We start from the raw sequence: 15,092 nt of genomic DNA on the forward strand, positions 1-15,092 counted from the left end.
ATATATGGCGCTGTAAATCCAACATAGATGGCTCTGGAAGTCCAACTGTCATCAGCGTTTCTGCGAAAACAAAACGGACAGAAAAACAACGCCTTTCTAAAACGGCGACGCTACTGCAAAAAGCTTTTTTTGTGTGTGTATGAGTTTCGTGTAAGCAAGTGCGTTGTCACTATTCAGTTCCGAACAATTCGGCCAAGTTCCGAAGAATATATGGACAGATAGCCTCAGATCATAAGGCAATCCGTCGTTGGTATGCACAGTTTCAAGAGACAGGCTTTATTTGTACAGAAAAATCAGCAATTAGTCCTTCAGGAAGAGAAGACATAGTTGAACGTATTGAAGCCCTCAAAAATCGACATAAGTTGGGGGAGAACTGGGAGTAACCCTAAAAACTGTGTGGATAGTTCTTAGGAGGCGTTTTCAAACGAAACCGTATCGTTTGTAGTTAGTACAAGATCTGAAAACCGAGGATCTGCCACGTCGATTATCTTTCTGTGAGCCACTTCTGACACGCATGGAGGATGATGAGTTTTCGAAAAAGTTAGTATTCAGTGATGAATCAACTTTTCCCATTTTTGGATTAGTAAATAAGTATAGCGTCATAATTTGGGGTATTGAACATCCACATGCGGCAGTGCAATATCAATATGATTTCCATAAGGTTAATGTGTTTTGTGCAGTATCCCATGAAATCATTTACGGTCCGTTCTTTTTTCTGAAACTACTGTGACAGGAGTAGTGTACCTTGATATGCTCAAATTATAGCTTTTTGTCACAGCTACAAGAGGATATAGCTAGCTTCAATATGTTATATATGTTAGTTACGAATTTCTGAGCAGGCTGGTGCATCACCATATTTTATGACTGATGCGCATAGCCACCTCAGTAAACATTACCAGAATGGTGGATTGGTCGCGTATTTACCGAAGGCAATGCACTCTTGCCTTGGCCAGCACGATTCTCAGATCTCACCTCATGTGATTTTTTTCCTCTGGGGGTTCGTAAAAGATAGCGTGCATGTGCCTCGAGGTCCAACGACCATGGCTGATTTGAAAGCCCGTATAACAGATGCTATTGAAAGCACTGATACAGACATGCTGCACAAAGTTTGGCAAAAATGACATATCAGATTTTATATGTCCTATAACAAAAAAAAAAAAAAAAAAAGCTCATATCAAACATTTATGAGGAGTACATTGAAAACTTCCTTATATTACCGCTGCATGTATGTACGTTTTTATTGAAAACATTTATAACATATTTAACATTAATAACATCATTCTGAAAGAACGTAATTAACATTTTGGGTAGTGCACCTACTAAATTGGGACATTCCTTCTGACTTACCCTGTACATGAGTGGCGGTTAGCATTAGCATTTAGATGTCATGATAAAACTCAGAACTAAAGTATGAAAGCAAACTACTTTATATGTTTGCATTAACTCAGTGAATATGACAGCTTTTTTGAAGTTATATTTAAAAATACGGTAGTGGAGGGTTAAGAAATGTAAGATATTTGTGAGCATATCATAGACATCATTAACATATATTTAATTACATTTATAAGAGAAGAACTTAAATCAGTAACTTTCTGCAGCCTTTTACTCGACTCTACACCTGATATTTTCTAAACTGACAAACTGATGTTACTTTTGAGGTACGTATTGCCACGTGGTCATACAAAAAAAAAAAAAAAAAAAAAAAAAGATTCCTAGGGTTTGTAATCCAAATTTGGACTATAAATCGATATATAATATCGAGTATAAACAATATATTGGATTATAAATCGATTGAAAATCCAAATTTGGAACAGCACTAAATTTGGAGCAACAAATATTGTTAGTTTTAGCATAATTAGATATTAGATTTGGTCTGTTTAATGATGGCAAAGCACTAGAGCAGCGGTGCCCAACCTCCTGCTCGCCAGCCCGATTAGGTACTCTAAACAAAAAATATTTTAAAAATAACCATTCATTTATATTTCTTAATTGTTAAAATATGATGAGCATTTGTAGTCATAAGAGATACCTTGCAAGACGTTATAAAATGATTGATTGCTAGTTTAGAGGGCAGTTTTGCTGCAGAAATTTGTAGTGCCACTGTTGAATATTTTATGTTTGTGCAAGAATTATTTTTGTTTTTTCGCTGTATCTTGTCAAGGCTGGCGAATTTTTAGCAGAAAGTTAAAAAAGGCCTGAAAATAATTTAATGGCAAAAACATTATCCGGTACTAGATGGTCCGTAAGGTCTGTACAGCCGTTACAAAGTGGTTACAATCATATAAAAAACGCCTTACCTGACATCAGTACTTCAAGTATACAAAGGAAAGTAAATCTAGTGCAGGGTATACCTTTATTTAAAAAAATGTGCAGATATGAAATGATTCTGAATCATTTGGAAAACTGTTTTACTGAGAAACTGTTTTACGGAGAATGAATGTCACCGGAAAATCCGTATAGACAACTGAATGCATGCGATCTAAAGGAGCTGACTTATTAAACACTTTTGAAAATTTTATTTCACTATTTCATCATGAATTTAACTTGGAGATAGATGTAATGGCATCTTTGACATTTAAAGAACTGAATCACAGGCTACAAAAAAAGGGAACAACTTCTATGAAATTAATGAAGTATCTAAATCGTTTTCACAACGTGAAAATTGTTATTATTCCTTTTAATATTAATTGTAGTAATATAATATCACAACTTGTTTGAAGAAATAAAGTATATTAAAACAATACAACGAATTTTAAAAAGTTGAATATTTTAGGTTCTTTAATTCAAATCTGTTGAATTTTAAAAAAGGGTCGTGTAAGCAAGTTAAAACCTATTTATGAAACTACTTAAAGATTATGCATTTGGATGAAGTGTAAGAGACTTTATTGTTTCTAAAATTTAGTACTTTCTAAAACAGAGTGAAAAGAAATTTATTTTTGACACACTAGTATATCATGTTCCAAGAGAAATCGTACCAATTTTCTCTCATGCATAAATTATTTAAATAACTTCTTGACTATTCCAGCTTCCAATGATATATTTCGCTGTCTTAAAAAACGTAAAAACCTGTTTAAAAATACGATGTTAAAAAAAAAAAAAAAAGTAAGATTTAACTCTATGCCTAACACATATGTGCAACAAGACGCGTTAAAGACCATCTGTACTTCGAAAATAATTGACGTATTTGCTAGAAAGAAATCAAGGAAAAATTCGTGAAACCTGCTACTTGATAGTCATCTAATTTAATAATCAATAATTTTAATTTTAAAATATTCCATAAAATAAATGCTTTAGCAGTTTGATGCTTTACTTTCCTTTCCCATAGAATACTTAACCTCTTGATATAATAATTTTGATTTTTATTGGATGTGAAGACAAACTAATTTAAGAATCTTTAAGAATAAAAATATTAAATCATCATTTTATTCATATCATGATATTTATTGGGTAATTATATGTATTTAGTCATTTATTAACCTTCAGTACGAATCGTGTTTCTAGCACATAGGTGCTCAAATCTTTCTTAAGGACCCCCAAAGTTTTGCCGCCAAATGTCCTCAAACTGCTTACTTATACGTGCTTCTACTTAGAGTTCTCTGCAGCAAAAATCGAAGTCAGTTACGGAAAATAGCCATGGATCTTGCCCCCAAGATATTTTATTGAGTTGATGAATTCAAAAAATAGCCCTTTTCTAATCTTGATATCTCTATTAAAAATGTATTTCATTTAACCGTACGAGAAAGTATCATATGGTATTTAGGCGTAATACAGCACAAAGTCCATACTCCAGACATCCATTATCCGGAATGTTCTATAATCCGGACCTCAAAGCCACAAATCTTTTTTGAATGCTTTACGCTTGCGCGTAATGCTTTTACGCATGTGCGTTTACTGGATAACGGACGGTATAAGCTAGGCTAAAATTATCTTTACTGATTTTAAGACATTTCAGTTAATGTTGCAGATTGCGCTGTTCCTTAATCTTCTAAATGGAACCGGCTTATTATTTTTTGCAGTCTGTTAGAGCAATTTTATAAAAATTAAACTTGAACTTTCGATTATGTCAAAAAGAGTTTCCAATTCTGGAGCTTTCATATTTCATGGTGAGGACGATGAAGATGATAGCCGCGAATTTGAAGGTTTTCGGACATCGCAAACTAAAGGTGAAATTTTCCAGTTATTGGATTTTGTAAAGAAATGTGGAGAAGTGGTAATAAATGAAGATGATGTAACAGAAGTTTTTCATTGCGACGACAATGCCCCAATCATCAATCAAATAACGGACGGCGAAATCTGTAGTATGGTTCTAGATCCAGAAAATACCGCTTCCAATAGTGAAGAAAATGACAGAAAGGTTATTAAAAACGAAAAAATTTCGATTGACAAGTTAGTCCGTATTCTCCACACAGCAATTACAGGAGTGGTAACTGAACAATAACAGTGGAGCTTTGAAACTGAACAAGAAATTATATCTGTTTATAGAATTAAAGAGAAAGTATTAGCACAAAAAACGAAGCAACTTAAACAACTTACATTGAAAGAAATGTTTAATAAAGTAAACAAATAAATATTAAGCTTTTTTTTTTTTTTTTTTTTTTTTTTTTTGTAAATTTTGATGCCCTTTAATCATAATTGCTCTTCATTTCATAAATTACGGTTTCATATTTTTAATTGTATAATTTCTTCATAACATCATACCACAGTCCCGGATCTAGGAGGGGGGGGCAAGCCGGGGTCTGTGCCTCGGGCGGCAACTTCTGAGGGCGGCAAATTCAAGAGTGACGCTGAATTGTATTTGGAATGATGTCAAATTTTGATGCAACATTAGTAGTTTTAAAGCCAGATTTAAAAACCTCTTTTAAGAATATTTAATTAATTAGTCGAAACCTTTTAATGGAACAAATAGTTTTAAAAGTAAGCTAAGCACAGCCGAACACGACTCTAAAGATCAGATCAGGGGGAGAACAATAGAGGGACTCCAGGCATCACTGAAAACGTCAAAGGACTCTGTTCCTCTGCCAACCCAACATGTAATTTTATTACAAAGGTACTCCCTAGACGCATTGGTCTTTGGTCCCTGTAAGTGACGCATAGAGCAAAGAATCTATGTATCTTTCCTTTCAACTTCTTTGCCTAGAGCCCCTCTGTTGTCCTCTCTCCTGGCGGGAATATTCAAATGAAAAACAGAACGATTACATAGAGGCGCCTTGTTTATATACCAACGCCTCTTGCGAAATAAATGGAGATGCATTGTAAATTGTAACTCTTTCCTATCACCCAATAAATATTAACCTTGGACCAATGAAATAATTCAAATTAATGTACGTCGAGAATATACAACAGAAATGAAGTAAGGTATTTTGATTTTTTGCAGCCAGTCAGCAAATTAGGTTTTAAAAATGGATTTATTATTTTTATACTTTTTAAAGTTTTTTAATCTGGAAAGTTTTTTTATGTCTCATTTTCTTTTAATATGCCTGCTTCTCACTATATTTATTCCTCACTATATTTGGTGAGACGCATCCATTTAGTTAGCGCGCGCGTCTGCGACACGGCCTTAATACTGTTGAATTTAATTACGTCAATTTTTAGCTTTTCTTATTAAGGCAAGTTATACTGTATATTATTTAGGGTGCAAGAAATCATCTTGGACAAAACTCTCAGGGAAAGAATATAGAACCAGAGCAAAAGATAGGATCGAACAGAGAAAACTAATTGCAGCTAAAATGAAAAATGGCTTCACGGAAATGGACCGTCTGACGAACCTTCAGACCCTGCCTCAACTTCCGATGGTGCAGAGATTCTAAACGATATTGATATTTCTTGCAATTTGCATGACCAAAATGAAGAATCTTCATCTATCATCCTCAAACAGACTCCATTTCATCAACTGAGAGAACAACTTTCTTTATAGACCCCCAAACGAATATCTAGAGGACATGAAATTAGAATATAATTTATTTTCTCATTTTCTCATTCAGGTGAGTGTGGGCAGCAGAAAGAAGATTTAAAATCTTTTGATTTGTCGGACCTAGGTAGTTGGCCAATCACAGAAAAAATGAGCGATCAGCAACAATCTTTCTTAGCAGTCAAGCTGTATTATTAGCCGAAAAATACCCAGAAAACGCAGGCCTTAGGTACACTGAACGTGATGGAAGACATTTGACGTCTTCATTGTGGCACAGAACATTAGCAAATAATGAAAGGCTTAAAAGATCTTGGCTTTTAAATTCCAAAACTAAAAATGCAATTTTTGTACACCCTGTGAGATTTATCAGAAACATGCCACTGCTGTTACATCAGCATTGTGTGCTGCAGGATTCACTAATTGGAAAAAAGCTTCAGAAAGGTTAACTGAGAACGAAATATCTGAAATCCACAGAGAGTGCATGATTAAGTGGAAAATTGCACTACAACAAATGAAATTGTGTCAAGGCATCGATCATGACATTAAGAGATTAATTCACACAGAGAAAGAAAAATGGAGAAAGATCCTACAGATGAGTATGGATGCTGTATTGTATCTTTCAACAAACTGTCTTTCTTTCCGTCTGTCTGACGAAACCCCTGGCAGTCTGCTCACAAAGTGTCCTCGGCCTAGTCAACGCAATTTTTTTAATTTAATGACTCTGCTAGCAAAATATAATTCTTAAGTACCAGTTAGAATACCTAAAGAAGGGACAAGTATCATATTTAACAAAGAAAATTCAAAATGAAATTACTGATGTAATGGCGAAAACAGTTCGCAATAGCATTTTAAATGATATTAAAGAAGCCAAATATTATACAATAATGTTCGATTGCATTCCAGATGTGTCGCATACAGAACAAATGAGCCATTTGATTTAATACGTAAAAAATATATCAAAATACGTAAAAAATATATAATGTGTGTGAAATAAAGGAGAGCTTTATTGATTTCATAGAAATTGTTGGAAAAACAGGAGAGTGTATTTCTAAACGGATTGTGAGAAAACTGACATTTGATGGTTTTGATATTGACAATGTCGTGGTCAATCTGGGGATAACGGATCTGATATGGCCGGTACTTACCGACCCTACTTAAATCTTGGAGTAATCCTGGAGTACAAGCCAGGATTATAGAAATGAATAAGCTGCCCGAATATGTACGATGTTTGGCTCACTCTTTGAATCTTGTCTGTGTGCATTCTGTCTCGTTTTGCCCCGAAGCAGTTAACTTGTTTGGAATTATCCAGAAGATATTTAGCTTTTTCGTGGGATTCACTATTCGATGGGATATTACGAAAACATGTACAAAAACCAACTCAAAAGGAAGATGACGAGATGACGAGATCAGCCAGACGAGATGGTTGGCAAAATATGTGGCTTTGAAAGCCCTTACGAATGTACCAGAAGTAATAAAATCCTTGAAAGAAATTAATTATCTTTCAAAGTACTATATTACTATTTTAAAACTATCTATCAAAGTACGAAGCAGATCATCTGCTACATGTAAAAATTTTTGGATTTATTATCAGCCTGACAATTTGGGCTAATATTCTTGGAGAAATCAATCGAATAAATTTTGAAATTCAAATGGAAGATATTATTCTTGCGCAATCCGTCTCATTAATGGAAGGTCTGACCAAAACTTTGCAAAAAATGAGATAAATTCCAACGGAATATTGGGTAGAAGGATTTAAAGCAGCAGCCGAAAAAAATTGAGTTTGAACCAATTCTAAAATAAGTGACAAATAAGTGAATTCTAAAACGCAAAAGGAATTTGATTAGTTGTGCGAAGACGAATCACGAACATTTCATCTTGTTCAGCTACTTTCTAATGGAATGAAATTTGTATTTGATCGAATCATATCAGAAATTAAAACGAGGGTAAACAAGGCTATTACACTAAATTGAAATTTCCATTTTTTAATGGTCGTGAAATATTGAATATGTCAACTGAAGAACTGCAAAAGAATAGAGCAGATCTTGCACGAAAATATGGGCGAAATCTCTAAACGCATTTCAGTTCTGTCAGGAACTTAACGATTTTAAAGAACAAGCCCCTATGTTATTTGTCGACATAAAAAGGCTAGAGCGTTTTATCTCTTGTAACAGATCTACACCTATGATTTTCAGGATGCCTTTTACAATATTTGTATTGCCCTGCAGATTTACTCTATGCTTCCAACTACATCCGCAACCTGTGAGCGAAGTTTTAGCAAATTAAAACTTATTAAAAACTACCTGAGATTATCCATGAGCAAGGAGCGTTTATCAAGTCTCGCAATTCTGGCAATCGAAAATCAAACAGTACATCAAGTTAATTATGATGATGCTATAGATGTATTTGAAGAATAAAAGGCTAAGTAATAAGTAAGTAATAATAAAAGTAAAATTTTAATCCCGTAATATTTTAAGAGCGTTAGGTAAGAACTTAAAATTATTATTGAAATAAGAATTATGAAAAGAAGTATAAATACTAACTTTTTCCTTTCAGTAGTAGTCCGTATTGCTGTTATGTATAGCTTATGAAAGTTAGTTACATAATTAATCATCTCATCTATTGTCCCAACTTATGTAATCTATTGTTTGTAACTAAAGATTATTTTTATTAAGAGTGCATAATCAAGGGTATCGAAAGACGTATATATAATTTTAAAGATACCATAAGGTATTTTAGGTATTTTCCATTCTTTAAGAGTAACATTTTTGCTAAAATCTTCTTTAAACATTACATTTTGCATAACTATACAAATTGCTATTATCCATCAAACAATGAATGTTTCTTTTATGCGGGAGTGTCCCGTTTTTCGATTTGTATGGAAGTGTCATGCGTCAAAATACTATTACTGCACTGTCAAGGGAGATTCTAAATGTAAACAAAAAACACTCCATCTGGAGATCGAAACCCTCGGAGCAGTGCTTCACTCGCAGTGCGGGGTTGGCCTCTCCTTTCTTTCTTACCTCCATGGTGTGGCTAGTTACTGTTGCAAATATTGGAAAATTGCGTATTTCAGAGAAAATTCAATTTTTATTATTACAGTACAAAAATAGTCTTTTGCGTGAATATGTAAGTATTTATTATGTTACTGGGCTTTGTGAGAACGATAGTAGAGTTCTTGAGTAGGCTACAGAAAGGCGTTATTGTGAAATGAATATTCAATGTGCTAGGTTAAAGTTACTGTTAGTACCGAGAAATTGGTAAAAAATTATTCAATCCACTGTTTTAGTGCTTTGTAATTTGCTTATATTTGTTTAAATGAAATTTTTTATTATTTATTAATGTCTGATTCCCATTTTTGTGCTGTGATGAACTATTTTAGAATTTAGTTCTGAATTGTTTTCTATTAGCATCATTTATTAGTATGAGTAGTTATTGTTGCAAATATTGAAAAAATCCTTATTTCAGGGAAAATGTAAATTTGATTATTTCAGTGCACCGGAGAAGTAACTGAATTAAGAGAGTTTGCACGGGTTTTTAATTATGTAACGGCCATCAGTGGCTGAGATGTAAAGTCTGAACACTGGTAGTTCGGTCGAGGGCTAGAATCAAGCGAATTAGCTGGCTGCATGTGTATTTCCGCCGTTTCGCTCATGCGTAACTTGCACATGAGCCAATTACTCTTATAAAGACCTCACCCCTCTTAGGCAGGTAGCTCTCTTATGCTTTGCTATAAGTAAAGAAATTAAATCATTTATTATGTATATTTCTTTTAGAACAAAAATGGCAAATAAAGAATTTTTTACTATAAAATGGATTTTACATTTTATCTCGAAAACTACCTATTTCTATATTTATTTAAAAAACTAAAAGTTGTTAGAAACTTAAAGGAAGATGGGTAAGGGCGGCATTTTTAAGTTTTTGCCCCGCGGAAGCAAAAATGCTAAATCCGGCGCTGTCTCAGCAGATTTAAATTGATGATCTATAATTCGGAAAAAAACCCTAATCAGGAATCGCCGAAGTCCCGACGAGTCCGGATTGCTGACTTTGTACTGTAATTTCCAAGTAAAAGCGTCATAGATAAATTACTTTAAAACTGTATTACAATTTATCCCGAAGACATGCTGATTCAGGAAATTCCGTAACACTATATCGTCATCTGTCTGATTAGCAATTTTCTAACAGAAATTCCAAACATTCATCAGTGTAACAGTAAATAGAATCACCTTTAATATACGATCCATGACAATATTACACCCTAGGATCTTACCCTGTACCGTAGGAATTTGCAAATTGTTTCAGTCAAGTTACAAAAATGATTTATTCAAACTATTTTTATATATTAAGGTTCCTGTATCCTATGCGGTCAGTGTTGTTCTTAAGCAAGAAAGCATGGCTTGACGAGATTTTAACCTGAACACATTAGCGATTGTTCGACTACATTTAAGGGATTAGTGAAGAGACCATATTACACATTGAATCTATCTCATAGCTTTAGGAGAAGCAGAGTTATACTACCTTTAGCCAGTTCTGTAAATGAGAATTGTTTTAAAGATGTTTGCTTACAAACCAGCCATTTTTTTTTTCAGAATAAGTGGGGATTTCTTGTTGCGGAATAGATTATTCATACAGGGTAAGATTTATTACTTCCAAACGTGTTATGATTGAAACAGAGGTAGTAGAATAATTGATCTCATTTTAGTTTTGTGAGTCCATCCGTAAGAATATATACCTCCTTTACAGTTATATTTCTAGAACATTCCAATAAATGTTTTTAAAATATCCAGGTATATTTCCTCTTAATACACAATAATTCATTTTGGAGAGGTTTACACAAGTATGCAAGGCCTTAAATTTTGTACATTAGATTTGATTATTAGGAAAGCGTTTGAAGTCTGATTAGGAAAGAACCTGGCGAACTCAGAGAATATTCTTAAATTTCGTTTTATCATTATTACTAAATTTAATTTGTTGTGGAGGAATTCTTTTTTATGTCACGTTCACTTTAGGGATTGATTTTGTGTCTGAACGGATCACGGATAATCAGGCATATAAGAAGCCTACGGTTGTTAGACCTTTGCTTGTATATCTCACTTGTTGTTCTTTTAGTGTATTAGCTTGTCATTTTTTTAATATTCGGAAAAACTTCCTTGGCATAATCTGTAGATAAGCAATGGCTAATTTCGGGAAAGTGGAAATCATGTGATCTGGAGGGGCCACAGGAAGACAAAAGCAACAAATTCGTTCAAAGTTGAAAACTTGAAAAATTTCTTAAATGAAAATGAAATCACATAAAAATATACAGTAAATGTCGAAATAATAAGAAAAGTCCTAATAATATGATGAATAAAGCGAAATATATACAAGTCCCATTTTGAATTTAATGATTTCAATTTGGATAGAACTCTTAATTTCGTTCGACTCAAAAAGATTCCAGGATCCTTACCGCTCGGATAAGAGACTCTTAGAAGAAAATTGTAGCAAAGCAATCTAAATGAAGAGCTAGAGTACTTGAAATGCGAATTCTAGCTTGTCGATCTCGTTTTGGAAACTAATAGATTTATGATATGTCTTTTAATTTGAAAATGAAAGATTTAAATTCGTCTAAATTTTTGAAACATGAAATTTTAGTTTTTCCTGCGTGAGGATCTTCTTTTTTATTGGTGATGATATCAGCATAAGTTTTAATATTATTCTTAGGAACTTCGGGTGCGTTCTCGATAAATTGAGGAACATCTTCTTTAGTGGGATGCTTATGCTTATTCTGTAGGAATTTTTTGCTTAGGTGTTCTGGGCAATCGGGATTTGTGGTCTCGTGAAATCTGTTACATAATACATATCTTGCAGGAGTTTCAGCTTTTCCTTTTGTCGGACATTGATATGATTAATGATTTTAGAGACATCGAACACATATAGGGATGGCTTTTTGTACGTGTCCGTATTTATGGCACCGGAAACACTGGACAGGTTTCGGTCTGCTCTTGTATCCGACTGTTCTAACTCTCATGTCAGATATGTGTGTAACGTGAAAAACTTCTTTTTCTTTTGTCGGTGTGAAAGTTTCGAAGTAAAAAACTGGAAGAAGCGTTGGTAATCCATCTCTCATTCTTTGATGCTGATGCAGTTTGAGTACAGTGATGTTTTGACTTTCAAGTTCTTTAATTTCTTCTATTGGGAGTATTTACAGTTAACCCTTTAATAACAGCTTTTAGGTTTTTATCGCTGGTAAGCAGGAACGTGTGAAAGGGTACTGTTTGACTTTCGAAATGTTTTTGAACGAGTCGGAAATCTTCTATGCTAAAGAGCCGAATTCTAACATTGTCGTCTTTGCTTTCTAATTTAGAGACTTTTTTTTTCTTTAATGTGCTTTTGGAGTTCATGCCAATTGATATCTTTTTAAGTAATTACAAGTAGAGGAATTTTACTCTGAGTGTCGCGTTCGTATTTTTTATTATTTGATATTTTCTTATTCTCATCAGAGTTTTTCTTGTTCTCGTTCGGGGTTTCGTATTATCTACATCCAATTTTTTTGTTTAAGTTTTCATTATTATTAAAGCTTCGCATCGTGAACTAGTGCTTAAATGCTGAGAATCAGTTGATGAACGGCTATCTCTTCGTGATCGTTTACTACGTTTGAAGGTAGTCTTTTCTTCTTATTTAGCTTTACTAGTAGAGGGTTGTGGAGTATTAGCGAGGATCTTATCATTTGCAGCTTTAAGAGAAATTACAGAAAAAAGTTTAGCTTCTGGAAGATTGAATTCTTGTTGAATCGATTCTCTCTTCTGCAGGTTTTGCGGGGAGTCAGGTCTCTGATCAATGGACTAGCGAGCATAACTGGTGCCAGGGGCAAAATACCTTTTTGGCGTCCCCCCCCGAAAAAAAACACAGTGATATAATGAAAATCTTGTTTGGAGACCATTTGACGCCTCTCTGCGAGCGGAGCCCGGAGCATCATACACACCCTTGCCCCCCTCACTACGCCACTGTCTCTGATTAATACACTGAATTATCTCACGTAATTCACTGATTCTTCATAAAACATGATTTAATTCTTTCGCATCGTATGGATAATGTTTCGGAGTATTCGAGCAGATGCCCGAATCGTCTTTATTATCTGCCCAATTCTTCGACATTCTAACTGGCAAGTTTCATAAGAAAAGGCATACTTACATAAGAGAAGCGCATAAAAAATGAACCATCCAGTAAGGCTACTATAACTCTAGTAGCTCTACCTCCTAGAGCTCTAACGTTCAAGTTGATGATGATGTTGGACAGTTAGCCGATTGCAATTTAAACGGAACCGATTCAATGCCACGTGACTTTGAATCTTCATCGAAAAAACAGAAAACAATCTTGAATCCCCTGAAACAAAGTTCAATTGTGTCAATAGTAAAACAGGAAAGTTGCGAGCATTAGTTTGCGAAACATGAGGAATGGTCAAAGGTTGAATTTACCTTACACCTCAGAACTAATAGGGAGATCTACCTCCTCCTATTCATGGTTGAGTCACTGTGAAGTTTAAATTTTACTTATAGAACGATAAAGGTTTGTTTTTTGTGTTTTCGGATCTGTAGTAGGAACACGTTTAAACTTTATACATGTAAAGAATAATTATATCTTTTATATAAGTTTCGACATTTACGATCATATTTACATTGATATTTAGCAGTAATTACTTTGGGGGTTATATGTAATAATTTACCGCAGTATTGTTGTCACTGTTTTTCTTTTACAGGATTTTGATTACATAAGACTTGGTCAATGACTGTCTCTGAATTGCGTTCACAAGTTCTCGGAATGGCAGATATATTAATGGATTTGAGGTTTGTAATGTGCTTCTGGTCTTTGCAGCTTTTATTTTATTGTGTACGTGTATATAAACATTACTTTTGACCATCGAGTACTAGATTCCCTTGTCATTTTATGTTAATGCAGCTGCATAATGGTAAAAGTTAATATTTCAGTTTTTGTATGGGTGTGAAACGTTTCATTATGTGTGAATTATTGTTATATTTTAAATTCATGCAACCTGCTATGACAGCCAGTATTATTTTTTTGTGATTCCTATTTTAGAATAATATATTTCCATAAATATTAAGGCCCTATTTTGATAGATGTCTTTGGAAATAAGAGATTAGAATGTTAAAAGTAGGTTGTTTCTAGCAGGATCATGTAATTTGGAAAGACAATTTATCACATCAGCAAAAAATTTAATAAAAAATGGAATTTCTTTGAAAGTCATTTATGTTATTTTTATTCTGATCACTTTTTAATATATTTAGGCATTTATTATGCAGTATAAAATCAGAGCTGTCAAATTAAAATTTAATTAAAAAATAAAAAAAAATAAAAAAAAATTTTTATAATATATCATGACCTAAAGTTTTGATAATTATGGCTATTTGTACTAAATGGAATGAAAAATGAAAGTTATGCTAATACATATTGCTGTAAATTTTGTTAGATATGAAATTTTGGTTAACTTTTAGGCAATATGTGATCTCAGTGTTGCCAGTTTGATGATAAATGATAAAGAATTAAAATTTTAATTCTTCCCATCAACTTCCGTCTTTAGTATACAATTGGGCCCTTCTTCGATTAGTGACAAGTTTTGTTCAATTTTGGCGATGAAATTCCATTTCTAGTTACCATAATAGTTTGTTTTAGTTTCTGATTTTTTTAAGTGAAAATAGATCGATATGCACATGAACAAAGGCAATGCACAATGCCTACTTTGTGCAATTCTCTGATATTTTTTTCAAGTGAAAATAGATCGATGTATACATGGACACGGAGTTTGTGCAATTTGACTTCTTATTTTGGTTTTAAATAGCGGCCATTTCAAAATTGTGCCTTCCTGGCACCGATCTTAGCTTCAAAAAAGAAGTAAAGTGCAGAATGCACTTATATGGGGCATATCGAAGTGTACATTGACAAAGTCAATTGAGTGCACAATGCCAAGTTTGTGCAATTCTCTGATTTTTTTTAAAGTGAAAATAGGTCGATGTTTACATGGATACCGAGTTTGTACAATTCTTAGACTTGTTACTTTCAAGTTTATGCAAAATTCCCCAATTATATGGAGGGCAATTTTGTGAAATGTGCAAAGCAGTGGGTGAATTGCCAAAAAAACAAGGGGCACCCAATTGTAAACTTTTACCCAACTTTGGTTATCTTTGGATTATGG

General features: G+C 33.6%; 1 protein-coding gene across 4 annotated transcripts in view; it reads left to right on the top strand.

Moving 5' to 3' along the window:
• The first annotated feature begins 13,239 nt into the window (after positions 1-13,239).
• The window catches only part of LOC118184797 (inositol polyphosphate 5-phosphatase K-like), an 84,831-nt gene continuing 82,978 nt past the window's right edge, over positions 13,240-15,092 (top strand). For all 4 annotated transcript variants that reach the window (XM_035354522.2, XM_035354524.2, XM_085819761.1 and 1 more), the window contains exons 1-2: positions 13,240-13,450; positions 13,641-13,728. In XM_035354522.2, coding sequence (XP_035210413.2) covers positions 13,667-13,728 — 62 coding nt within the window. In that variant the 5' untranslated portion in view covers positions 13,240-13,450; positions 13,641-13,666. The remainder of the gene's footprint in view (positions 13,451-13,640; positions 13,729-15,092) is intronic.

This window comes from Stegodyphus dumicola, chromosome 1 (genome assembly GCF_044657685.1).
Source record: "Stegodyphus dumicola isolate Sdum_Otavi_A_Nest chromosome 1, ASM4465768v1".
Taxonomy (NCBI): Eukaryota; Metazoa; Arthropoda; class Arachnida; order Araneae; family Eresidae; genus Stegodyphus; species Stegodyphus dumicola.